This window comes from Dermacentor silvarum, chromosome 4 (genome assembly GCF_013339745.2).
Source record: "Dermacentor silvarum isolate Dsil-2018 chromosome 4, BIME_Dsil_1.4, whole genome shotgun sequence".
Taxonomy (NCBI): Eukaryota; Metazoa; Arthropoda; class Arachnida; order Ixodida; family Ixodidae; genus Dermacentor; species Dermacentor silvarum.
In genome coordinates this window covers 47,160,723-47,187,083 of record NC_051157.2, presented here as the reverse complement: position 1 = coordinate 47,187,083, position 26,361 = coordinate 47,160,723, and the positions used below count along the sequence as shown (strand labels likewise).

Here is a 26,361-nt window from a genome sequence, read left to right as displayed (position 1 = left end):
GCAATGAACACGAACCGTTATGACTTCGAAGTCATAACGGTTCGTGTTCATTGCGGTGGGAGTTACCGCATTCTGCGTGTCTCTCGATACGAGTTGAGACGGTCCGAGAGGACCTCACTGCAACCCATTTCTCTGCACTCGCCTCTAGCACGCGTACATGGTGCATTAGAGCGTGATTATATTATATAAAATATGGTCATATTTTAGTGAAGTCTATAGCACCACTGTCACCATAAGCTACTGTTGCCGCCATAGCTATTTCCTTTCAATAAATATTAGTTAAGATTCAGGTCCACGCTCATTTTTGACTACTACCGTTCACGGGGTTTTACGACGCTCAACGTAAAAGCTCAGACTCGCCCTTGCTCCTACATGTCGTTGTCGAGACTGTGGCGTACTTTAAAATCCAGAACGCGAACGCGACCAGCGTTACCAGCAATGCTACTACAGCCATGGGGGATCCTCCAGATTTACCCACATCTCCGGGACAAACAGTGTTACGACCATTTTAATGGCACTATGTTGATGCATGTTAATTGAGCGCATGGACATTGCCACGTTCCTGCACGAGGTCCCACTATACTACTCTTAATATTTGTCGCCGCACAAAATACCAACACTGAAAGATCGATTTATCACGCATCACCGTTCGTTGATAAGCGCGGTACCAGCGCTGCCAGCGCTCATGTTTTTTTGCACGGATGCCGGGTGGTGTCGCCATCTAGACGAGGAAGCGAGCACTCGCCCAGCCACCGGAGCCTGCTGCGATTTGCGACGCACTGTTTTGACCAACGTTTGTTTTCACAGCACTGAATTCCGCCACATTCAAATCACGGTTGTCCACGGAACATACTGGGCGTTTTGTCAACGTCCACCTTTGCCCAACTGTCCAGAGAATCTGTCCCGCAAAAACGATAGAGAGTGTGTGACAGCGGTCAGAAAGCAGGCCCAAGAAAAGCGCGATATTTTGATACCGGCAGTGTTTAGCAGGAAGAAAAAAGAAAAAAAAGAGAGGAGGGGTCGCACGAGTCAGTCTATTATTCGAAATTTCGCAGCGCCACCAGGGAGGCGTAGAACAGAATGATGGAGCCTGTCTTGACCGGCACCAGGAACTGGAGCATGCTGAGCGCGAGGAACTTGTTGTTGTAGAGGAGGCAGGCGCCGCGCTCGTGACAAACCTCCTGCCACATCAGACAGCTGTGGTCGATCACGGAGCCCAGCACTAGAGGTGCCGGGATGTTGCCTGCGATGACGTGATGTGCAAGTTTGAATGACGCAGGTATAGTTTGCGTGGACGGCAGATACGTACACGCAAGGGGCGTGGCCCGCTAACCGTTCGTACGCATTGTCAGTATCGTAAGAACAAGGCGCCGGATTATATCGAGCATATTCGCTAAGGCGACCCTTCCGATGACACAAAGCCGTTGTTCGACCCGGTGCCTTCACAACACCCCATGAATGGAGTACAAAATTAGCTCAACCATTACTACTATAACGGCAAGGGCCGCGTGGGCTAGGATATATTTTTGTTATTTTTTGTTAGGTCTGAAGGTAGCATCGATGTTATAAAAATTTTCAGAGGTAATAGGCACCTAACTTCAGCGTCAGGCGTCATGTTATAAATGCTGTATCATGGCACCTGGCGCCACAGTTACATATGGTTAGGTCTTGCAAATTTTAACTCCAATTGATGTAAACTAACGTCTCACATTATAGGCATCATATTGGAATAATTTAGAGCAAATTACCACTTTAGGGCGTATTACTATTATTGAAGGAAAATAGTGCGTAAAGTCTATAGGGCATGGCGGTGGCGTTCCGATTGTGACGTCACTTAGGAAGGCAGGCGCTCCCATTGAAGACTATATATGCTTTGGGAAATATATAAGGCACCATGCTATAGGCAAGGTTCGCGTTCTCCACTGAAAAAAAAAAAAAAAAAAAAGCCACCGCCCAAGCACTCCGTACAGATGGTTGAAAAGCTGAAACGTGCGGCCCCGGTGTTTAGCAGTGGGTTAATACCGACGCTGTATTGAAGCGTTTCTCAATTATTGGTTACATGTTTGTGTTTCTAGTGGAACGCAAGCGCCAATGGCGGGCGGATGCTGCTAACCACGACGCCGAGCTAACTCGAGATATCGAACGCATGCGACAACGGTGAGCCGAGGAGCCGGCGTCGCGGGCAGAGCAGCGTCACCGTGGCAATGGCGGGAACGCGTTCGCTGGGGCCAACGCCCGCTTTCGGCGGCAGTTGCGGCACTTTGGCTTCGGCTGCGACGAAACGTCCACGTTGAAATCGCGAAGTGGAACGCAAGCGCCAATGGTGGGCGGATGCTGCTAACCACGACGCCGAGCTAACTCGAGATATCGAACGCATGCGACAACGGCCAACACCACCTGATAGCACAAGGCCTGTTCACTCCAATCCATGACGCCATGCTACCTGGCCCGAAACGTCCATTTCCAAAGCTGGCGTGACGAAAGCGGTGACGTCAACATCAGTGTTGCTTACTCGGGAGTATCCCTATTAGATTCTACGGCAGTCGGACGAGGTAGCGTGACGTCATGGATCGGAGTGAACAGGCATTGTGCTATCTAGGTGGTGTTGCAACGGCGAGCCGAGGAGCCGGCGTTGCGGGCAGAGCATGTGCGACGCAGAGAACGACTTCACTAACGGCGCTGCCAATGACGCGCTCACTTGGGTGCGACGTAGAGAACGACGTAACTGACGGCGCAGCCAACGGAGAAGTTTATCGAAACATGGGACGAACGGTTTTTCGTTTCGCCTAGCCATATACAGCTTTCGCTGTAAAAGTATTGCTCTTGGCAGCATGTTTCCCAACTCAAACGTTGTGCTAGCCGTCCATTAAGCTATATAGGTAATCGTCATTCGGGAATGACTTCATACGCAATCCTTGTCATTTACGCAACAGTGGTACAAAGGAACCACGCAAATGATGCGAAAATGTCAGTTGTGCGCAAGACAGCCCATGGAAACCGCAAGGAAGATTGTATATGTTTGAATGAGGGTATGTATACCGTGCACGTGAGCTATCGTCAGGCTGCGTAAAGAGGACCACAGAGGAACTCTCGGTGCTTCAGACAGCTCCATATTTAGGACATTACTTTTGGCGCTACCTTACATTACACATTACCTTTAGGACACCGCATCAGCGCTAACTTGCCAAAGTAGCCCCGCCACGCAACATAGGGCTGCTCACGTTAAGAGGAGCAAAAATGTTGCTATTTGGACATGTATAGCGACGATGAAGGAAAGGGTTCGTATTCGTGAGGCTATTCGTATACGCAAGAAATTTTGTTCACTGGCCGGCATTCGGGAAACCGCCATACACGATAGCGATAGGTGCGATAACGAGACAATCGCCGTGGCAACGGCCAACCGCAGTGTACGCGAGCGACGTGAATATTCGGGCTATGCCTGGTTAATGATCGCAAGTGCTTGCGTTTCAGTCTTCGGCCCCTCACCTGCCTTTTTACGATAGGAAAACCACGAATGTATTGTCATCGTTCACATTTAGAACAGCGTGGCTGATATCTTCGACAGCATTATTTCATGTTCCCACAGGCTGTACACAAGCAGGTTTTGCAAATACAACCTTCCAGCACGCACCGAACAGGCGGACGCTGACCCACTTCACAGCGAGGGCCACAGCTCGCTCCTTCTCCTCGACGCAGCTGTTGGGAAAGAAACAAATAGGCGGTGAACAGTGTTGAACCATTAACCATTGTACGTAAGTAAGTCTATCGCGTTCCAATACGATCAAAAGCAGACGTGCTCGAGAGGCATGCAAGTAAACGTCAACTCCTAGGAAGCCAATGGCTCACATTTAATCCATCAAAAATTTTGGTTGTACACTGCAAGTTGTAGGGCGCTGTCTAGGGAACTTACTACTGCAAGAATTTTTCAAGTTGGTTCATTATTGGAGAAAAGAGGAGAAATGAAATGTCGCGTGGCCATGCTGCCAGGAGGCAAGCTTCACTGCCAACGTAGACAGTCTCTCCAATTATGCTTCGACTATATATAGCGTCAGCAAGCGACTTTTTCGAGGGACCGCGTCACGTGTACATCGCGAGCCCCACCTTTTCTTTGTTTTTCTTCCTCTTTTTTTTTTTTTTTTGCTTCGCGGTGCACTTCCAGAAGCGGTGTAGCGCGTTCTGTACTGGACGATTTGCAGAGGTCACGTGCCATAATCGGTGACGTTGCAGGCAGTGTGTATTATGTAGAGGCATTTGTGCGTGTGAGTTTGACTCAGCCTGAAAGCGGGGCTACTTCTAGGGCACGCGGGCTTTGCAACTGTTTGAAACTTCAGCGACTTTCGCGACATGCAGCTGCTTGATACATTACAAGCACTATTGCCACCGCGTGAACTTCCATCTATATGCGCCGCGCCTGTATCTTTTGAATGCCCAAACCTGGCGAGAGGTGCTTTAACAGTCGCAGTCACAGGTGTGAAATGCATTGGTATATTGGAACCCATTTCGCAAGGTTCACATTGCAAGCTCTTACGTACCAGGTAATGGGCCCTATCGGTGGACATCTGCTCTACAATTAATCTCACCAGGGGCCTCCACCGGGTCAAGTACACATTACATAATCTCCCCCTAGAGTGTGCCGTGGTGTACGTATCACATGAAAGGGGAGGCCCTCAGATGCAGTTGCGTTGCTCAAAACCTATGGGCAACTTAGGGCGGGGGGGGGGGGGGGGGGGAGCAGCGTGAATATTAAGAGAAGGTCCGGGTCCGGGCGAAATACCCGACGCAAGGTTGGGCATTTCGCTGACGCCCATGTGCCGCTGCTCACCGCATCATGATGGTAATGGCAGGAGCTGCGCTGAAGAAAGTGAAAAATACGCAGATGAATATGACGACCATGTAGATGACCATCAGGTTGCAGTTGGTCGAGCACTTCAGACGCGTCGCATCGAAATCGTATACGGTTTCATTCATCGGCGCGCCAGGCGGGGTCGGCACGCAGGAACAGTTCTTGTACACTTGCAGATCCTGCGACATGGAACACGAGGAGCAGATCGCTTTAGCGGGACCGACAACGTTCATTCTTTCAAGCATGGTGGTCACGCCCTGTAATAACGACCATTCCATAACGCTTTCCTTTTTCCCAGTGGTAGTTAGCCTTTCATATCAACATTCACTACTGATGCATCGCGGTGTTTTACGTCGTGGTGATGCATCGTGATGATGCTCTTTGCACTAATGATGCTCCTCAATCTGAACAGCAGTTAACACTGTACCTGTGTGCTGTCGTCTGAGATAAGAACCTTTAAAGTTAGCTCGCCGACTGTCACAGAGAGTCTCTCGTGCAGCTTAACTTAAAAGGGGTGTGTTGTTCCGACGCTGAAGAATGAGAGAAAGAATGAAAGAAAGAAAGAAAAATGACACGAGACCGGCCGAACTTGCAATGTTGCTCTCCACTAGACCTTGAAACACGTATGCAGTTGAGAGATTTTCGCGACTGAACCGATTCAATGCCACTTAATGCCTCATGCCTGAGCGCTCAGAAGAATCGTTCACTGTCTCAAGCTATCAGCGGCTGTCTGATCCGAGACATTTTCGTCAGCCTCATCGACAGCGAAGGTGGCGACATCACCCATGATTAGTCGGCACCTTGGGGGTGACACCACCCGCAAGGTGCCGACTAAATACACATAACCACCAAAAGCGGAAAACATGACGTTTCGTATCTCACACGGAACGCAGTTAACGATAAGCGGGTTACTATAAGTGCTGTCTCCTAATAACCGCAGGGCGCGCATTCAAATAATAACAATTAAATTATGGGGTTTTACGTGCCAAAACCAGCTCTGATCATGAGGCACGCCGTAGTGGGGGACTCCGTAAATTTGGACCACCTGGGGTTCTTCAACGTGCACCTAAAGCTAAGTACACGGGTGTTTTCACATTTCGCCCCCATCGAAATGCGGCCGCCGTGACCGGGATTCGATCCCGTGACCTCGTGCTCAGCAGCCCAACACCATAGCCACTGAGCAACCACGGCGGGTAAATAATAACAATCGACGATGACACAGCACAAAGCTACATCACTGAAGCAATGGGGAACATGGTGGCGGAGAACTCCGGATGAGAGTTGTGACCATACTGAGTTACATTATATATGCTCCATCCAAACCAAAGCACGGTATGAAATTTTCGCTTTGCTGCTACCGAGGTCATTCTCATTCTGAACGCGCTTACAAATACCTGCAACCCTCGAATTCAGCTGGGTGTACTCACCCAGTTTGTGTCCTCGGGGTTCGGCACGATCTCTTTCTTGGCGCAACCGGCGAAGCAGGGCGACGCATAGATCACGTTCTCGACCGAACAGATGGGGTCTAGCAGTTGCGTCCCGCAGTGGCAGTTCTCGTTGCACTCGCTGGTGAAAGCCACACTGCGGCTGGGTACGAATAGAGTGTCGCGTATACACATATAACTCGTCAGCAAAACATTCAGCCCCGTTCACGTCAAACGCCGAAGGCACTCATAGCGGATTCGTAAAAAATCACTTCGCCGGCTCCAGGTTCTTCCTGGCACAATAACGCGTATAGGGCGCACAGCGATGAAATGCACTGCGCCGATTGGTTGTTTCTAGCAGAGGAACACTGACGCCGTAGCCACTTGTCAAAAATCAAAGCCCCCCTTTTAAAGGAAGATGGTTGAACGCGAAGCTTTCTCCCATGCAAACTGTATCAAAGTCAAAGTCCAAAGCCAACGACCACGCAACGAGCCCAAGAACTGCTGAGCGACCCGATGCGATGCGATGCATATGTGATTTGATTGCTTGTTAAGGATTGTATGTTTTGTAAGTTGAAGCTGAATGAAGACATTTCGTTAAGTTGCATAGCCTTTATTTTAGATCATGTAGCCGTTGATTACACGCACACGCACACACTCACACTTTAACGGACGGCTCTACACTTGCACAATATTGCCTTGTGATCGCTGTGGTAGACGGTCAGAGGCTCTGCCGTTGCAGATACATGGGGATCGGCCTTACGGGCACGATCACGTTTACGTTCGCGTACGGCAGCCTCATTGGCCGTGCGCTGCACCCGCGGCATGCATACCCATGGTGACGACCGAGAATGCATTGCGTGACGTGCGTAATGCAATGCAGATGTGTACAGTTCGTCTGGGTAGCGTGGCGTTGCAGTTCCCATTGTTCTTATCAGTACAAATGCGAATTTAAACTGTAGTGTTCTACGATACGTATGTCGTGCGCCGTTGTTCTATTGTGTGCACAGATGCGCTGATAGTTCCATTGTGTAAGTTGGCTTTCCTGTAGAGTGTTTTCGGCGCTCACGGACGAATCGGTGAAACATAGAAAGCTTCGCTTTAAAATGTCTTGACATAGCTATAGTGCTTAAAACTGTCAAACAACGGAAGCAAAATTGAGCACCCGCGGTGCTGCCCAGGTACCACATTGTATAAATGAACTTTGCAGAACGAAGCGTTTATTGTGGCGAAATCGTCTAAATGTTGCGAGACATTCGACAAGCACCGAATAACGCGCGTTATTCGGTGCTTGCCAAATGACAATGTCATTCGTATAGCGTTGACGCGTTCGCTAGCTCAGATAATGCATTCTGTTGGAAGCGGTTCCGAGCCAAGAGACCATGCACTGACACAACACGTCGCACCAGGCTCATCGGCGAGCTGTAGCGCTGTCCTTAAACACTACATTTTCATCAGCAGGCGAGTATGTGGCGACACATACAATATTGGATGGATATGGGTATTAAAGGTATATAGGCACATAAATGGTCGTGTATTGTGTATCACAAGATACACAATTTCATTGCGGGTATATGTAAACACTGCTTCTGCGCTGTTTGTCCAGAGACTCACTTGCTGCTCCAAATTTCCCCGTGGAAGAAGTGTGGGTTGGGGCAGTGCAGCAGGAAGATCCACATGCAGAGCCAAGGGATGATGCTCGTGACGCAGCACAACTTTAACATGGCGCGGATGGTCATGTCCAGCTTGGACACCAGTGCGCCACCCATCAAAGTCCCTCCTACGCCAGCCGGAATCAATATGCTGCCTGCAATGCCAATTTCCATTAGCGTTAGCATGCTTCGTCACAATACTTTCAGATCAGAGAATGCTAGCGAGTTCGCGTATATTATTTAACAATACGTATATAAATCTGGAAATTCATTTCAAGAGGATACGCCTTGCAAACTCATCGGCTACAACTCGTAAATTGCAATATGTGCCGTTAAGTGATTGATTGAGAAGTTCATAAGTGATTTTTTTAATTAGTTGAATATATGTTTCAATGTCTCGTGCAATCAATGTCCACCTCTCTAAATACTCCAGCTCAAGGACGGGACTTATGTCATCTGTTAACAGGCGATTTATGAAAATTCCGGGAAACTTAAAAAATTATCACCTCGCATATACGCATAAACCAAGAGCCTGCTCCGTAAGCAACGCTGTGAGAATCTTGTCGTAAGCGACTTGCCGAAGGGAGCCAAATTGAATGTTATAGAAGCATTTCAGGCGATTTGGCAAACATGCGCGCGACAGCAGTATGTGGCTCACGCAACCCCAACCATTTTATTGATTGAAACTACTCGCGACTGGAGCAGTAAGACCTTATATGGCCGACTGAGAGCCGAACCTTCTATGCAATAGCCGAGACCGATAAGCTATTAGTAGCAGAGATTGAAATGGAATGCGCGAATCGTCGTTAGGCACGGATACGCGGGACTATGTCAACCGTGGCAATATCAACCTACATCTTGCCTTATCCCGCATAAAAAAGGTGGTTTAGCTCGCCATCAGCAACGGCTGCTTTCTCGAACATTTTCTAAGAAAATCATGGTGACGCGGAATCGCAAGCTTTGTGCGCATTCTCGCACGAGCACGTTCACTGGAGTTCTATAGATTCGCGAGCGTTATGCATTCCTGACACGTTATGAAGGATGTTATGCGTTCGCTGCACTATACTGTCAGGAACGCTAAATCACGCTGATACGCGTATACCATTCGGGAACTCAAAAGGGTCGGACGCGTAGCGCTAAATAAGGGAAACGCACGCAAGATAGATGACGCCTGTTGTGGGGAAAAAAAAAAGAATGCCCTGAATAAATGGCGTGAATTTTCGCACCTGCAGAATAGAAGGAGCACTGAGAGTCTCCTTGCTACGCCATTCGTGAACTGAAAGTATCGGATGCGTAGCCCTAAATAAGGAAAACGCACGCACGTACCAGGCAGTGCCAGGGAATGGTTGTGTTTAACCGCCGAGAGCCACAGTGCCACTATGAGAGACGGCACAGTGACGAGATTCGAATTCGTGGGAGACAACCTGCTCGTCCCGTAACAATTTCTCAAAGCTCTGCAGCCTTGCCGTAGAGTGAATGCCATGCACACCTGTGATTAAGTAGGTTTGCTCTGCTTTGCCCCAGCAGAGTGAGCGTATATTATCTCGGGGAAAGCGATACCTCTGAAAAGGGACTTATCGTTAGTCGAAAAGGAGTCAAGCAACTGAATGAAAGGAGTTAATATTCTTTTTTAACTTCGATCCATTGTTTGACTCCTTTTCGACTGACCATAACTCCCGTTCCGGAGTTATCGCTAATGCCGAGGGAGTACGGGACTATCATAGATACATGCCACTTAAAGGAGTGACCAGCACTCCTTTTGTTGTAGACGCGTAGAAGGGAGAGCAGCGAAGCGTCTTACCCAGAGCAGCGGCCGTTCTTGAAGGTGTCATAGCGAATTCGGCCTCGAAGAACTTCACCGAAAAGGCAGCAACGGCAGTGCCGACCATTGCTGAAAAAATAAGAGAAGCATAACAAAACACACCGGTGCACATTATCCCATTCTGGCGTCAAACAAGTTCATGCAGTCTATTGAAGCTTATAAATTGTATACTCTTAATTTATTGCACCTTCAATATCCTAAGAAAAGAACAGGAGCAATAAAGAAACTTCCAATTGTTCTGACAGTTTCGTTGCCCTCCCAAATTTGGACTTCACATCTGAAGAACCAGTATTTCTAATAGGGGAAGAAAATCAGTTTTCAAAATCAGGCTTGTGAAATTGAACCCAGCAGCAGAACGCCATCTATAGCGACGGAGTCACCGAGGCTGGTAAGAAATAACGCCGCTGAAACTTCTATCGTATAGATTAGAGCAATAACGCATGAGCACCCGTCCTTTCCGCGTGAATATTAAGCGTGAAAAACATGCGCGTAAAAAAACAGGTACTAGTCGTTTATAAACAACGCATATAAATTCGATCGGCTTTCCAAGCAGGTTGTGGCACGTTCCAGCATTTCCAGCTGCCCTCTTTGCAACGTCTCGTCTGCCAGATATCGGACATCTTTAACGGTGTACTGACATGATACTCTTGACTCTTATTTCTTGAGGTAAATGAAGGTCAGCGCCCTAAATAACTTAATATAATAGCTTTTCTAAATTCGGTTTCGTTTCCCACGAGGTTACTGCGTCGTGACGTCATGACGCAGGACGGGGGAGCCAGAGCGTCAAACCAAATTTTTTTATAAGGCGAAAGTCTTATATGTCACATGAGGTGAAAAATCCGGCGAGCGTCCTGCGTTAACATCCGATGGCAAGAAAACCCATGTGACCAAGTGATAACGTCACGTTCCCGGCGCTGGACCTGCTGTGGCTCGCACAGCGAAATCCTACGGTGAACAACCACGGCGTAGGACGGACGCCGTGGCCCACATCCAAACAAATTAGGCGTGGCTTGGTCATTGGTGTTGCTATCGCAAACACCAATGACCAGTGGGCCTGAGGGGAAGCCTCAGCAAAGTTGTGCAAAGCTAGGCGAAGAAGAGCGTGGTTTAGCAAAGCAGGATCAAAGCTAAGCAAGGTTTAATGGAGTTAAGCATTACTTGGCTATCGTTTTCCTTGGCTATCACTATTGCTAGTGTATATCTTAGCTGTTGCTTGGCTATCGCTATTGCTCGGCTAATGCTTGGCTATTGCTTGGCTATTGCTTGGCTATTGCTTCTCTTGCTCGAACACCTGCATCTTCTCTTCGGCGACGATTGGCTTCTGCTTCCGTTGCCCGTTGCTCGGGATCGGCTCTCCGTTTCCTAGCGCGCTCACGAGCCGCTTCCTACGGCGTCTAATCGAGCGGCTTCTTCTTCGGGAGTTCTAGCGGTCGGCTTCGCCATTGCGCTACGTCGAGAAAGTCCAGGGCGAGAGAGAGGCCCGCCGAAGTGAGAGCGTGTCTATTACTAGGGAGCGTTGACGTCCTTACTGACGTCATACCACGTGCGCTCGGCGCGGCTGTGCTTTGGCTCCGCTCCCGCTCAACTCCGCCCTGCCACCTGTGCCACCGGTCCTCCTCTCCACTCACCTCCCGCCTCCCCCCTCGCCACACTCTCTTCCCTCTCGAGAGCTTTCCCTCTCGCTATACACTTGCCCCTCTCCCGACTTGGCTATGCTGCGAACATCGTTGCGCACGAACCAAGCTCGACTTTAACAGCTCCGCTGTAAAAACTGACTTTGACCAATTCGAAATTGAGTTGGCCCATGTTCAAAACCAACCTGGCCCACTCCCAAAATTTGCGTGGTCCACACTAAAAAAATTGACTGCACAATTCGAAAATTGAGTTACCCACGTTCAAAACCGATCTGGCCCACTACCAAAATTGACTTGGTGGTGGCCCACAACCCCCCCCCCCCCCCCTAAAAAAATGACCTTAAACAATTCGAAAATTGAGTTGACCCACGTTCAAAACCGACCTGGCCGCCACACTCACTACCAAATTGGCTTTGCCCAATTCGAAAATTGAGTTCACCCACGATCAAAACCGACCTGCCCACTCCCACAATTTAATTGGCCCATCCTCAAAATTTGGGTGACCCACCCTCAAAATTTGGGCGGCCCGCCCTCAAAATTGACTTTGCCCAATTTGAGCACATGACCAAGTGATCACGTCATGTGACATAGTCACGTTACCAAGTAAGAACATTAAGTTTCAAGGCCAAATGACCAAGTGATGATGTCATGTGACAATGTCACGTGACTAGGGCGTCGAAATAGTGTGGACGTCGATATAGTCGACACGCCCAGAATGCTTTCGCATTAAATGCACGTAAGGATACTTAAGTGCCTCTTGTTGTGTCTGGCGGTCCTTCGGGACACAGGAGGCCGGCGCCGACTCAGACGCGCCAACCTGGCGCCCCTTTCTGGCGGCCGAGAATTGTCACCTGGGACTGAGGGATTAGCAGTTGGTCCCCGGGCTACCTCATGCGTGGCTAAACGGCAGCGTCGCCCCTTGGTGCGGTCCCGTGAATTACCAGCGCCGCCCGAACCACGACGACGCTACGCCGACTGCTGCCTTTCGAGACAGCCACCGCCCTACCTGGTTCCGCGAACTGACCGCTATGGAGAGGCGAATCTTGAAAGGGGCCCATGTCTGGCAATCCCGGGGGAACGACATCAACGTTCGGTTCCCAAGGTGTCAACCGCTGCCTGTGTTCGGAGGCGACCTAGCAAGATTGGAGGCGGAGCCCGGCGGGAAACGACGACACATCACGTGCGGGATATGGCCTCCTGACCAAAGACTGTCATTGGCTAAAGGAACTAAAGTGTATTCCCTCGTCGAGTGAAAGAGGGAAACGGAAGGGATAAAACAGGGGACTTGAGTGTTGTGGGGACGCTAGACGCTTGACCATGTAGAGCACGCTTGACGATGTAGAGACGCTCGACCATGTAGAACGCTCGGAGATGTAAAACGCTACGACATGCAAAGATGTTAGCACGTAGACGGCTCAAATATCATGGAGCCCTTCTTGTAAAATACCATGTACAGTGTATATAAAACAGTTTTGTAATCTCCCTGGATGACTCTTCCTCTTCGCACCTGGCACGGCACCATACATGGAACCTTAGTGGACCCTCGGACGTCGATTTTCGCAACACTCTGTAACTTTTTCGTTCCGGTTTTCGTTGTGGTGCCGGAGCGAAATATTTACGGTTCAAACCGCTTCGAACCGGTTCAAGTTCATTTGCATTACCAAGTAATAATTACAGGAAAATAGCACAAACTTATTTTGTGCACAAGCTTGACGCTCCTACTAAGCTGCACTGAAAAATTACGCGTGTTCTTCAGGCCACCCGTAGTTACAAAAGAATTATGCAGATCCAACACCAATGCTTGACTCAATGTGAAGTGATGCTTTAATTAGAGAGAGAAAAAGAGAGAGAGGAGAGTATATTGAGGAAACGCAGAGAATCCTCCAGCGTGCTACTCTGCTCAGGAGGAAAGGGAAGAGGAGAAAAATGGGAGACTGAGCAGTAATTATGACAACAGTAAGTAGAATGTGATTATTTACCCGCTCTGGTTTGAAGGGCCTATTCAAAGCCTTGAATGTAGGTTGTCTTAACTAAATATTCTACGAGAGCCCTGATGGCTCGCTTCATTGTTATGTCCGGTCAATGACCCATTAATACTTTTTCACTGAACGGCCTGTTGTTAAGCGGTGCTAACGAAGAGATCAATGCCTGCGGTGGGGATAAGCAACAAGTATGTGCGCTCCTGTCTCAGGTACTTTGCACGCATCACAGTGTGGCAAGTTCGCGCCTCGGACGCGATGCAAATATTTTCGCGTTGAAAGAACCCCTATAATCTGCCCCCTGACGCAATACGCGGAAAACCATACTTAAGGTGCTGCTATTTTTAAAATCACGGGAAAGTAGTGTGTATTTAGAAATGAGGCAGCGTATAGTTGAGTCACAAATGAAGGCAATGCACAAATGAAAATCTACAGAAAAGGTGGCCAACCTGAACCGAAAACAGTTATTTTTTCGTTTCGGTTTCGCTCCGGAGTGAAAAAAAAAAAAATCGCAAAGTTCCGGTTCAGTTCCAGTTCGAGCAAAAATAACGTTTTTTCCCGGCAGATTTTGGTTCAGTTCCGGTTCGATACCCTGGTGGGAGCAGGGCACTTCGAGGTTTTCACACTCGCTTCGGCTCACTCGTCGGCCCCGGCGGCCGCATTTTGATTGAGGCGAAATGCGAAAACACCCGTGTACTTATATTTAGGTGCACGTTAAAGAACCCCAGGTGGTCCAAATTTCCGGAGTCCCCCACTACGGCGTGCCTCATAATCAGATCGTGGTTTTGGCACGTAAAACCCCATAATTTTTTTTCCGGCTCACTCGTCCGTCTGCTATGCTGCTACATCGGCCCTGACAACGAATAGCAGCATTGGAGACGATCGGTCGGCTTTATGAGGGTCCAAACCATCGCATCGTCCGGCTCCCACGTGATCACCTTCTGCGTCATGACGTCACGACACAGTAACATCGTGGGAAACGAAACCGAAAATGGCAGTAGAAAACTTAGGGAGCTCTGAGGCTTGCCAGTATTTGCTCTGGGGTTTAGAGGTATAGGATCTTCGTTTCACTCAAAAATGTCTAGAGTCGAAAATATCATGCTAGTATTCCTTTAACGCGCAGTGATTGTGTTTCGCAGAAGACACGTGGCACGTTTACACACGCTGTCCGACATTCAGTGAAATCGTACGAAGAGCCGCATCAAGCTAGTTTCCAACTGCATCCATCAAGACCAAGAAGGCGGAGCAGCTATCTTGCCGCGTATTACAGCGTACTCGCGTCGTGGGTCCAGATCTTCGGCGCGTGTGCAACCTGCATGGTCTCGGAGATCATGCTCTTACTTTTTTCGTGAAGCGCTTAACATGCGCGAACTTGTCCCGTACTTTCTGGGCTTTACGGCAAGGCACGCAGAAAATAAAACTATTTGCACTGAAAACATGGAGACAGGAGTCGAGCTCTGTTTAAGTGGGCCATTTCCCAATGCTTTGCTCCTCATGCGCCAAATGAGTTTTAGCGGGTTAGAGTGAGACGGATTTCCCGGAAGATTTTTGTGGATCGAAAAACATTAGTCATACCAAGGTTAGTACAAAAAAAAAAAAAAAAGACGCTGCAGTCTTTCAACGTTGGAAACGTGCGAAGTCATGGGCAGAGTGCGTGTATTTTTCAGTGATTTGGCCGAGCTTATTGTAGCGCCTGTTTCTCTGTGCGGCCAAGTTCCGTTCGAGTGGTAGCTTCACAGCGTTTCTTTAGAGCCGTAAGCTGCTCTTATAAGTTCACAGATACTTCACCTCATCACTTATTTCCCATTCCTTAAATCAATATCGGAAATTTGGCGTATGCATGCTGCTAATTTGCTAATCTGGCCGATCTTTGGAGATACCATACCACGTGTGATTATTTTTAATGTTCAAGGAATGCTTTCATTGTTAATAAAGGTCTGACAGCAGTCGAATGATATAAATCAGGCTTAGTGAGACTAATCAGTGCCGCGTAAAAGACTTGCGATAATAAAGTTAACTTCAACAAGGTTGTTCAATGAAGTTCTGACAAATCAGTGCACTACACATGACTCCCTCGTATAGGATTAACTGCTACACACTGTCAGCTGCGAGATATCCTTCCAAAGTATCTTTGTATATGAAACTATGCAGCAAAGGGCACGTTTATAATAGTGAATTAGCCTTTCAAAGTATCTATATAGACCAGCGTTTGTAGGTGACCGCCATCTTTTGCAGGAGCTGCGGGGACAGGCGGAATGAACGGCCGCGGCCTCTTATCGCATGCTTGTCGCCAGCGTTCGCTCGCTATCAGCTGTGACGTCATCAAACCCGCAGTCCTTGCGCAGGCCGCGCCGACAGATGGTGCCTGGGGTAGAGATTAAGTGTTTTGCCGCAAAAATCTGGAGAAAACCAACACATCGTTATGGCATGGGAACCTATATTCACCCCCAGCGAGACAGGTAGGAAACGTCCACCTTCCAGAAGCGCTGGGATTTAAAGCAGACGGAGGCATTAACCGGTCAGCAGTCGAGATAAGCAAGATATGTTTAGAGTATTGATGGAAAAAATCAGATAATAAAATGATAGCACCGGATCCGTTAGTAGCTATAGTTATAGATATCTATATCTATAGCTACAAAGTAGCTATAGAGGTTTTAAGGAAGAGACAAAAAGATATAGGCAAAATGCTAGACTGATAAATACCTATCGATTACTTGATTAGATCAAGCAGGCTAAGTGACTATTTGTCGCCACCCCGTTTTGAAAGGGATTGCCATATAGTAATAATGATAATGATACTACTACTACTACTACTACTACTACTACTACTACTACTACTACTACTACTACTACTAATAATAATAATAATAATAATAACAAATAACCACGTACCTTCGGTGACCGATGCCAGTGTGATCATGACGAAGGGGACGTTCTTGAGGAGCGAGAGGATGGAGCGCGGGAGTTCTATCATGTACTGGCCGTACGTGCTTTCCTGCTCGCTATAGCCCTTGTTCGCCTGCAGTCGACGCACCATCTGGCATTGATGGTACGCTGCGCACGTCAATAAAAGGGCGCGCTTACAATTCCTCCACACCACGGCATCGCGGAGACATGTGCCCACCGTTTCTCAGTAGGGAGCCTACATGCAAAACAGCCTTTGCATGTAGGCTCCCTATTTCTCAGCAGTTTAACACTGCACCGCCATGTTTCCTATCGGTTTCCAGCAGGTATACAGTTTGCCAAGATTTATGACGTCAAACAAGGGCCCGCAGGCCACTCGATACAGTATCGACACAGTTGGAGATGGCGAGCGGCTGGCGCACTCTGCATGATAGCTCGTGGTTTAGCGGACGCACACTCTGATTGCTATCGCGCATCGTCTGCTGCAGTCAACTGCCAGACCATATATACGTCAATGCGCAGGCGTATGAAAGCATGCTTCTTCATTTCCAGATTCCATGTGGTAATCACGGCAGCAGACGACACGCGAGCACGAGCGTCCGCTAAACCTACAAACTACGACAACGCGCCAGCCGCCAGCCAGAGTGCTCCGTCTATAGCGCCTGGCACGCGCTTCCGAGTTAACTGTCATAAAGGGAGTGACTGTACGTCATCTATGTTTGCAACGCAGTTGGGAAAGAGAATCGGGGGAACCGAGTGGGTCAATGTTTTTAGGAGCGAAGCTCCTTAGGCTCTCACGATGTCCGTTGTCGCCATCGTCGTCGTAGCTCCCCGTCGCGCCCGCAGTGCGCATACCGACCGCACACAGGTGTTGCGCTAGCCACTGTATAGTTGCGCTGCGCCGGCGCCGCTCCGAAACCCCTCTCCGAGCAAGCGCACGACGTCATGCGCAGAACCGTTCGCAGAGCGCACGCAGCGCGCATACCGACCGCGCGCAGGTGTTGCGCCGGTGCCGCGTCGCTGTCGCTACACTTAGCATTGCATCGCACACACGGCCGCTGGATGCAAGCGCACACACCGTGTCCGCTTGCATCCAGCGGCCGTGGCACTGCAGTATGGAGGAGCGCGAACGTAAACGCAAACGTCGTGACTCTGATCCTACACTTCGAGAACGAGACGCGGCAGCGCAACGGCAACACCGCGAAGCTAACCCCGAGCTACGAGCACGAGAAGCAGCAGCACGCTGGCAACGGCAGCAAGACCCGAAGCGAAAGCTCAAGCAGCAGCCGTAATTGTCCAAGGAGCTTCGCTCCATCATCAGCATTCACTTCGTGCATCGGCTGCCATTTTTTTTTTACTAACAACCATATGAAAAGCCAACAGATTCTGAAAGGATTTCTTTGGCTTCATGCAAACATGAGCACGTGCACGACTTCGCTGGAGCGCTGAAGGTGCACCGTCCACACAAAGAAAATACCATCTAGATCTGCGATCTGATAGTCGTCTGGTTAGTTCAATTCAGTCAAGATTCAGAGTGAATGCACCAGAAAGGTGGCAGTGTGCGATTATGTTCTGTGGCAAGGTGAAATTTTGTTTCTTAAGCTTCGAAGCTTACTTTCCGAGGAACCCGGTTTCCTCTGTAGTCTCGTGCACCTCAGATTTCCGCTGTATTTGTGAATTTATGTATACATTCACCTTCGCATGTTTCCGCAGAGATCAACTGGCCAAAACAAGTTGAAGATCCGCCGGAAATGCCAGCGCGATTAACATGAGACACGTCAAAAGATACAGAATTAACTAAAACGTACACTCGGGCGAGTTGGTTGACCGTAGCGGGGGACTCCGAATTAATTTTGACCATCATGGGATCTTTAACGCGCCCCCAATGCACGGGACACAGGCGTTCTCGGTTGGCGAAGGGTGAGCGAAGGGCTAGTGTAGTCCTTCTATCGCTTCCCCTTCGTTCTTTTTCTTTTCTTTCCGCACTTCAGTGATTCACGCTGCAAAAATCACGCCATGAACCAATTAACTAGCTTGTGACTTTAGCACATATGGATCGATGCTTAACTGAGGAAAGCAATAGTCATATCGGCAGGCGTAGTCGTATAGCGAAACCTGAGCGACCTAAAAGAAATCAGTACGAGGCGCCCTCGTATGATTTTCTTTTATTTTTTATTTTTGTCATTTGAATTCGGATATCCCGCTCAGGGATGCCATAGGTTAAGATAAATCATAAATGTTTACAAATGGGAAAAAAGACCCTTGCCGGACATTTTCGGTAGCATGCATTATGAGGGTCCAAACTCGGCAGTCCTTCAGGTCATTTTTAGAGACAGCTAACAATACAGAGGTCTCTCTGCAGTAACATCTTGCTGGTCTCCACCGTAGATACATTCTCCCTCCCCATATACACCACAATAATGTGTACGAAGAGAATTTTTACAACGTCGCGCGTACGCTGTTATTCACGGTGGTCAGGCAGTCGTCCCCTCGATATCCTGGGTACCACAGGCCACAGCCGTGCTTGATTTGTTAAGTTAACATCATTTCGTATGATGTATATAGGATCGATATGTTACATAAGCGATAAAGCCATTTCAACATCTACGCAAAGCGCACAGGAGGTTTGTCACCTTCCTGGCAAACGACGCCGCATCCGCTATGTTGTTCCTTAAGACAATAACGCGTCGCATATTTGACGTAACGTCAACTTACACGGCAGGTGTTTAGGAAAAGCGGCCATCGGTACGCTGACGATTCCGCCCATTATGGCCGCGACCAGGAATCCGACCCACCATGCACCAATCCACACCGAACTTTGAGTTGTCAGGCCGAGCCTATATAGATGGTGACAAGTGGATCATTACCATTTGTTCCAGTGAGACTGCAGTCGCAACAGTAAATCAGTAAATGGAAGGTAGCAGCTAACAGCACCAAAGCCTGCGACACACAAGAAACGCCGTTTTATATTACACACGGGTCTTAAAGTCTCAATTTTGTGCTGAGCGCGGACCACCTGGCTCCTCTCAAGCTATATATATATATATATATATATATATATATATATATATATATATATATATATATATATATATATATATATATATACCAACTTTCAAGTGATATATTTGTGGACGAACAATAAAGCAACCGTTGGCAGTCAGCGTTCGTCCTGTGTTCTTCCTTCTTGTCCTTGTATTTGGCGCACTTTTTTCCACCATGGATGCATACCAACGAGCTCGCCTTCAGACCCGTTTAAGCCACCTGGCTCTACAATGTCTGCAATGTGGCGTTGCAGTGGAACTGGTTGGCGGAGCAAGGCAATCAAAATCGCGGTCACGTGCCTCTGAGCACGTGACCTTTGTGCCAGAGCGTCATATGCTCGATGCCAGTTTCAAACCCCGCCTTGAATGCCATGGAGAACGCCTCATATAGCTTCAAGTCTACGCTGTGTTAAATTATCTTGAAACGGGTAGCGATATAATAAATACACAAACGTGCGTTTAATTACTTTGCGCCCCCATCTGAATGCGTCGGTGGCACGGCAGCGGTAACCGCGAATGAAGCTCGCGACCTTCATGCTCGGCGAACTAAGCCTTGGATGTATAGCTGCTGAGCTACCAAAGCGAGTATATGAACCGAAGACAATCGACGAAGCGCATGCAACGGTAATCGTCCAGGCACCGGCCCACACCAGTTTGTTCCAGATTATGGTGGGCTCTCGAAAGACGTATTTTACGTTGTATACAGCGAACACTTGTGTATGCAGTCCTCTATCAAAAGTTACCAGACCACATCGCGCGCGAAAACGGTGACTCTCGAACGGGCCGCAGGGCTCCTGAAAAAATTTTCTCAGTCGGAAGCTGTAGATCTGCAGAAACAAAGAGTCCGCTTCACTCTTCAGAACCTGCTATTAGAATCCTTGTAGCATTTTTTTTTGCGTTAAATGAATGTACAAACGACCTAATCATTAGAAAAAATGCTGGCAAGTGCCAGCGCGCCATAAATAATTTAGTAATACTCATTTGTAAACGAACCAATTCGCGGTTTCTGCATCAAGGCGTCATGACGTCAAGCTACATCGGTTCGCTCCGTTGATGTGTTGAAGAAACGCACGTGGTACTATCGTTTACTTTTCTTACCAGCAACATCTTCCTATATAACCGAATTGCAACACAACGTCAGTAAATTTTGGTTCCGTCATTACGTCTCCATAATGTTGATGATGCCAGGTCCGGCATTTTGAGACCCCCCACTATAATTTCAAATTAAAAAAACCTTACGAGTGTTTCCCGGCCTCCATATACTAGCCAAGTGTGAACCATTTACGAGCGACAAGCGCGTGGTAGAGTTTCTACGACTTCGAAAATATGTGTCAGTGAAGCTTTAAGGCTTAGAAGGGAGAAGCGCGTCATGCACAGTGTACTCACTGGCTCACGTCCTTCAAGTCGACGAACACAGACAGAAAGTATCCGGCTACGAGAAAGCCAAAGGCGGGTCCCAGCACGGCCATGGCACTGTACGTTCCTACAACCAAAGGGGCGAGGGAACAAAGAAGGTAGCATTGAGCTTAACAAAAGTATGCGTAATTCTTTCTTTCTTCGGTTTATCCTAATAAATGGACGACCCCGCATTACAACACTGTACACTTTCAAACTATACTAGCACCATTTATAGTCAATTCTACGCAAGCGGTCACCTTTGACGCCAACCTGTCAGCAACAAGCAATAATTGTCAAGACGAAAAGACGCCCAAGTACCCATCCGTCCAGGCTCGTATACGCAGCTATTTTCCCCCAAATTACCAAGAAGCACCAAATGACCAAGAAGCGAGATTACGCAAATGGCTAAAGAGTAAGACTAAAACGTAACTTCAAAACTTAATCTTAATTCCTTTGGCGGGAAAAGCTTGATTAATAGCGGCGAAAATGAAAGCGAAACTTGCCCTTATATTTCGCAAGGAAGCCTAAGCACCGGTGCGTCAATGAGACGTAACCGATTTCGCATTATTCTCCAGTATTTCGGTCGTTTGGGGACAGGAAAAGTTCTCTAAACTTGATTCGTTTCACCAGATTATCACTGTTATCAGGCTATCGTTACGCGCAAGACATAGGCAGACTGTATCCAAACATTAATGAATGCTGTCGCGGGATGCATTGAGAAAGAGCCCTGTCTAACCAGACAGCGCGCGGGACGAAACCGCTCTTGTATACATTTTCGAATGTAGGCGAGCACCAGTGATCGCTGTAGAATGTGCCACGAGTACATCGAAGTAAACAGCGGACACACTGGACCCGTGAGATAAGATTTGGCGATTGCCGCTATCGTTGTGCAGTTCGTCTGATAACGAGTGGAATTCTTAACTCACGCTTTTGGCAGTTTTAGTCGTCACCGTCCCTACAACGTTACGACCAAGGCGGCGGGCCACCATTTTCGGGGACACTTTCTGGCACTCTGCCAAGCATGGAGGAAGGAGAAATTTAGGAGCGAGCATTACGTCAAGCAGCCAGACAGTGTCGGCCCTACACGTGACCTCTTGGGTCGAGATCACGGAGCAAGAATCGAGATTTGCCGACACGTTTGGTGCCCGGCGGTGTAAATTTAATGAGCACTTGTTCGGGGGCCCTGCCGCAGCGCTGCATGCAGAGCGGGAGCCCTAAAATTTACCGCCGGTTCAGACGTGACTATCACGTGTTGGGCCGACACGCTTGGCTTCAATCGCGTTGGTGTTGCGCGATGCTCACTTCTTTTTCCTTCCTAGATGCTGCCAGGACAGCGCGCTCGGAATTGTGCCATGGAGAAACGCTGTCGATGCATGCCGATGCGCGTCCACCAATAGTCACGCGAAATCTCGCGAAAGTATTTCCGAAAGTGATCGCTCGAGAACACTATAGTATGCTCCACCTCTGTAAAGCCTTCGGGCGATTGAGCGTAGGAAAATGAAGTACAGGAAGGAGCTGCCCACCGATGAAGAGGGAGGTGAGCCTGACGGGTAAGTTCTCGTCCAGGAAGGACATGCCCAGCGTGTGGAGTGGCGTGACGCCTGCGCCCTGCAGCATGCTGCCGAGAATGAGCAGGAAGCGGAAGTCGCGAATGCTCTGCTCGCCACACGTGTCCACTGTCTGGTTCAGAGGCGGGGGCGTCGCGTAGCACAGGTCCGGCATTTCGGCGCCGTAGCTGAAAGAGCGAAGGAGAGAACGGCGTCGCTTGAATTGACGATATATATATATGCCACTAATACGTGTGCACCAACACCCAGTATTTTGTCACCCAGTGCCGAAAATAGCAATATATGTACACGTGCATACCACCCATTCCTTTTCCCGTTTCGAACAAGAGCAACAACAAGAACAACAACGACGACGACAACAACAACAACAGTGATCGCCTCTGACATATAGCGTTGCTCATTTGTGGAAGGGGCGGAAATTACTTTCATGACAAGTTTGGATTCTTGAGGTATCTAAGACAATTGAAAGACTTATTTTGTTATCGTTTACATTAGGGTGCATGTTGCAGTTACGAAATTGCGAATAAGCAGATAGTGAGGTCATATTTACTTAACTGAAATTGTAAGACTAGCACCATTTCCGACATATCCGGCCCCATATAGTGTGCTTGAAATACATTATCGTTCCAGCTAACAGTTTCCGCAAGAGCGTGCGTCATGCAGTTCGTGATGATGTTAACCGTAACGCGAATGCACTTTTTAGCGGTTAGATTTTGAGGACGGATAGCTCGAAAGTGGCCTTAGTCTTAAGCAGACATGACTTAATAATGTTTGGCTTCAATTTCACGACTGGAACATGTGCCCTAAAGCGAATAAAAAATTCTTTGTGAATCTTTAAATAGCCACCAGGCACACTGGTATTTATCGCGAAGTAACGTCCACATCTTCAGGTTAATCCGCCTGAATAAACCAAATTCGAAATTCTGCAGAGGGCAATTATTTTTGTGCCACCATGATCCAGATCAGGAATACATGGCTCGACGACGACGACGACGACGACGACGACGACAACAACAACAACAACAACAACAACAACAACAACAACAACAACAACAACAACAACAACAACAACAACAACAACAACAACAACAACAACAACGACGACAACGACGACGACGACGACGACGACGACGACGACGACGACGACGACGACGACAAGAAAGCTCTTCTTTTTCTGCTGCCCATGAACTTTAAGCAAATTAACCAATGGTAGTACATAAAGTATGAATATATTAAGCCTTTTTATGTCATGAAAAACGCTATCTAGAGACAATAGCATCAACACGGGAAGTTTTATCGACCATATGGTTTGACATCGCCGTTTCTGAGATGCGACTAAGCAGCAGGAGCAGAGTTGGTAATATTCTTTTTCCACAACTTCGCCAGGCCATAGACCAAAACGCTCTATTTTAGGTGAAAAGTCGCTAAGTTATGATGATTATGATGAATTGCTCGGACTTTTTTATTCTATGTTGTAATTGTACCTGGACGTTTTCCTCATTATTTTTAAAAACCTCCTACAGTGGCGATTTAACGGTAGGAATGTGTAAATGGTAATCGCCCGGTTTTGTAAAACGGTATCAGATAACAAGATTGAGCTTTGTATTGGTATGTAACTCGCCGTGGTTGCTCAGTGGTTATGGTGTGAGGCTGCTGAGCGCGAGGTGGCGGGATCGAATCACGGCCACGGCGGCCGCATTTCGATGAGGGTGAAATGCAGAAAACACCCGTGTACTTAGATTTAGGTTCACGTTAAAGAACCCCAGGTGGTCAACATTAATCCGGAGTCCCCCACTACGGCGTGCCTCTTAATCAGATGGTGGGTTTGGCACGCAAAAACCCATACTTTTTTGTATTGGAAAGTAACTTTGATGCGCCCCAGACTGCTCAGTAATAAGCTCTTATCTATAGATATGTCCCCTCGTTCGCTGTCTACCAGGCGCTGCCACTCAAGCCCTTTGAGACTTTGGTAGGCCTGCATATTATTGCATTCAAGTTGACATGAACAAACGTTCTATCTATCTATCTATCTATCTATCTATCTATCTATCTATCTATCTATCTATCTATCTATCTATCTATCTATCTATCTATCTATCTATCTATCTATCTATCTATCTATCTATCTATCTATCTATCTATCTATCTATGTATCTGTCTATCTATCTATCTATCTATCTATCTATCTATCTATCTATCCTCTAAAGTACCGACACACACACACACACACACACACACACACACACACACACACACACACACACACACACACACACACACACACACACACACACACACACACACACACACACACACACACACACACACACCGTTTCCATTCTTCCGTTTTGTGCGTGCATGCGTGTATGTGTGCGTGCGTATACTATGCATCAACGCGATTCCTTCCCTCCACCTTGAGGTACACATTGAAGCCGAGTACCATGTGACGTTTTCCCTGCCATACAAAGTGGGACTCACGCGTAGGAAGGCGCGAGTGCGTAGGCCAGGAAGAAGACAAACGAGCCGGCCGCCATGATCGCCATGCCGGACGCTATAATGACCGGCTTGTGGCGCGTGCTCCCCAGAAAGGCCACGGGCACGATGAACAGGCAGTTGATCACGTTGAACGCGCTCAGGATGATGCCGGTCTCGAGGCTGCTCAGGTTGAAGCGCCGCTCTATGGTGGGCAGCACCACGCTGAGCACGCCGCTGCTGACGAAACTCTGGGTGAACTCGATCGAGCACAGGCTTAAGAGCACCCAGGCGGGAGTGCGGAAGACGCGCAGGAAAGGCGGCCGGAACCAGAAGAAGCCGCACTGCTCATCCTCTTTTTCGGGCGGCGCTTGTTGAGGGCTACCGGGAAGACTCGTCGGGCTGTCGTCGTCGTCGTCGACGAGCTCGACAACCGGATAAAGTCCCTTCTGCTCCGGCTCGGGAGTGGCTTGGGCGACCTGGGCTCCTAACGCCGCCGAAAGCAGGGCGCGAGTATGTCGCCAACTGCGCGGGAAGGCTACGAGCTCGGGCGTACCCCCGGGACCGATGGTCATGGGTCGCAGGAATGGCGATGCCGACATTGGCGGAAATTGGTTTCCCCTGGCACGTAGGCCGTCCGGCGCGCCCATTCGCTCAGCCCCCTGGCCCACCGGTGGCATAAGAGGTGCGACCCCATCGTTTGGGACGGGCCCCAGAGAGACCGGCGACGGAATCGGGGCTTGCCTGGCCTGTTCTTTCTTTGTCCGAAACACCAGTGGTCCGCGCGTCATCGACGGCGTTGCTATGATTGCTGGACCCAGCGGACTCGGCGGGTTCAGCGGTGACATTGAAACGATCCCTGGAACTGGCCTATCACGTTTCGGCTTCGGCTCTGCAGCAGCCGGTAAACGCACTCTAGCAGGCGGCACAGCGCCAGCTAGTACAGCGCGCTTTGGCGTTGGCGGCGCGGCGAGTGCAGGAACCTCTGGTCCACGCACTGCTGCAGACAGCGCCACACCGGCAATGGGAGCAACGGCGCCGCGCTTTGACTCTGCAGCGATCGGTGACGCCGGACCTCGTAATGACGTGGGGGCCGCTGCTCCGGTGGGAGCTGGTACGGCGGCTGCGGTTGGTGGTCCTTCATTCGCTTTTCCGGTCTTTCCTGCCTGATCGGTGGCCATCGTCGTTCACCGGTCCTGATGACGTCCTTACTGATCGATCACCTCGTCTTGGCCTTCTGTAGAGGGAGGAAGCCCGGTGATGAGTCAAACATGGGACAATAATGAACGCTCGCAACTTTATGCAGCCTAATACTCATAGTGAGAAGAGGTGCTGTCATAGTGATTATAGTGATTATATATTTTAGTTAGCATGCCTATGAAGTGAAAGGAAAATTGAGCGCCAAGCGCCACATTTGAGGACAGTCACAACTTCGTCGCGCCAAGCGAAGTAGAAGAACGGTGAGAACATGGGCGTGGCCAGATTTCCCGGAATTAGGAACGGTGCGCGCTGTCGCCTGAGCACTAGAAAGGAACTATCAGCATTGTAGTGACCGGGCCATCGTCATAAGCAGTCTGTAGGAAGTCTGCAACACGTGGGACCGGTAAATTTTAGTCAACTG

At 48.8% G+C, this 26,361-nt stretch overlaps 1 protein-coding gene across 1 annotated transcript; it reads right to left on the bottom strand.

Annotated features, from left to right (window-relative positions):
- Window positions 1-4,818: 4,818 nt before the first annotated feature.
- LOC119449958 (solute carrier organic anion transporter family member 4C1) lies at window positions 4,819-25,959 on the bottom strand. Its single transcript, XM_037713275.2, has 9 exons — window positions 24,747-25,959; window positions 22,224-22,435; window positions 20,689-20,785; window positions 18,974-19,095; window positions 16,247-16,408; window positions 9,721-9,810; window positions 7,882-8,074; window positions 6,271-6,430; window positions 4,819-5,022 (listed from the first exon to the last, which is right to left on the bottom strand). Exons 1-9 carry the CDS (start codon window positions 25,919-25,921, stop codon window positions 4,819-4,821), a joined length of 2,415 nt encoding a protein of 804 aa, XP_037569203.2. The 5' UTR covers window positions 25,922-25,959.
- Between the last annotated feature and the right edge of the window lie 402 nt (window positions 25,960-26,361).

What these genes read in the sequence shown, in the direction of transcription:
- LOC119449958 (XM_037713275.2), bottom strand. Translation starts at nt 25,921, where the DNA reads ATGGCCACCGATCAGGCAGGAAAGACCGGAAAAGCGAATGAAGGACCA. An exon ending in GACTTGAAGGACGTGAGCCA is followed by an intron (nt 19,096 to 20,688) that starts GTGAGTACACTG and finishes CCATCTATATAG; the next exon opens with GCTCGGCCTGACAACTCAAA. An exon ending in TTTTCCTAAACACCTGCCGT is followed by an intron (nt 16,409 to 18,973) that starts GTAAGTTGACGT and finishes TGACGTGCGCAG; the next exon opens with CGTACCATCAATGCCAGATG.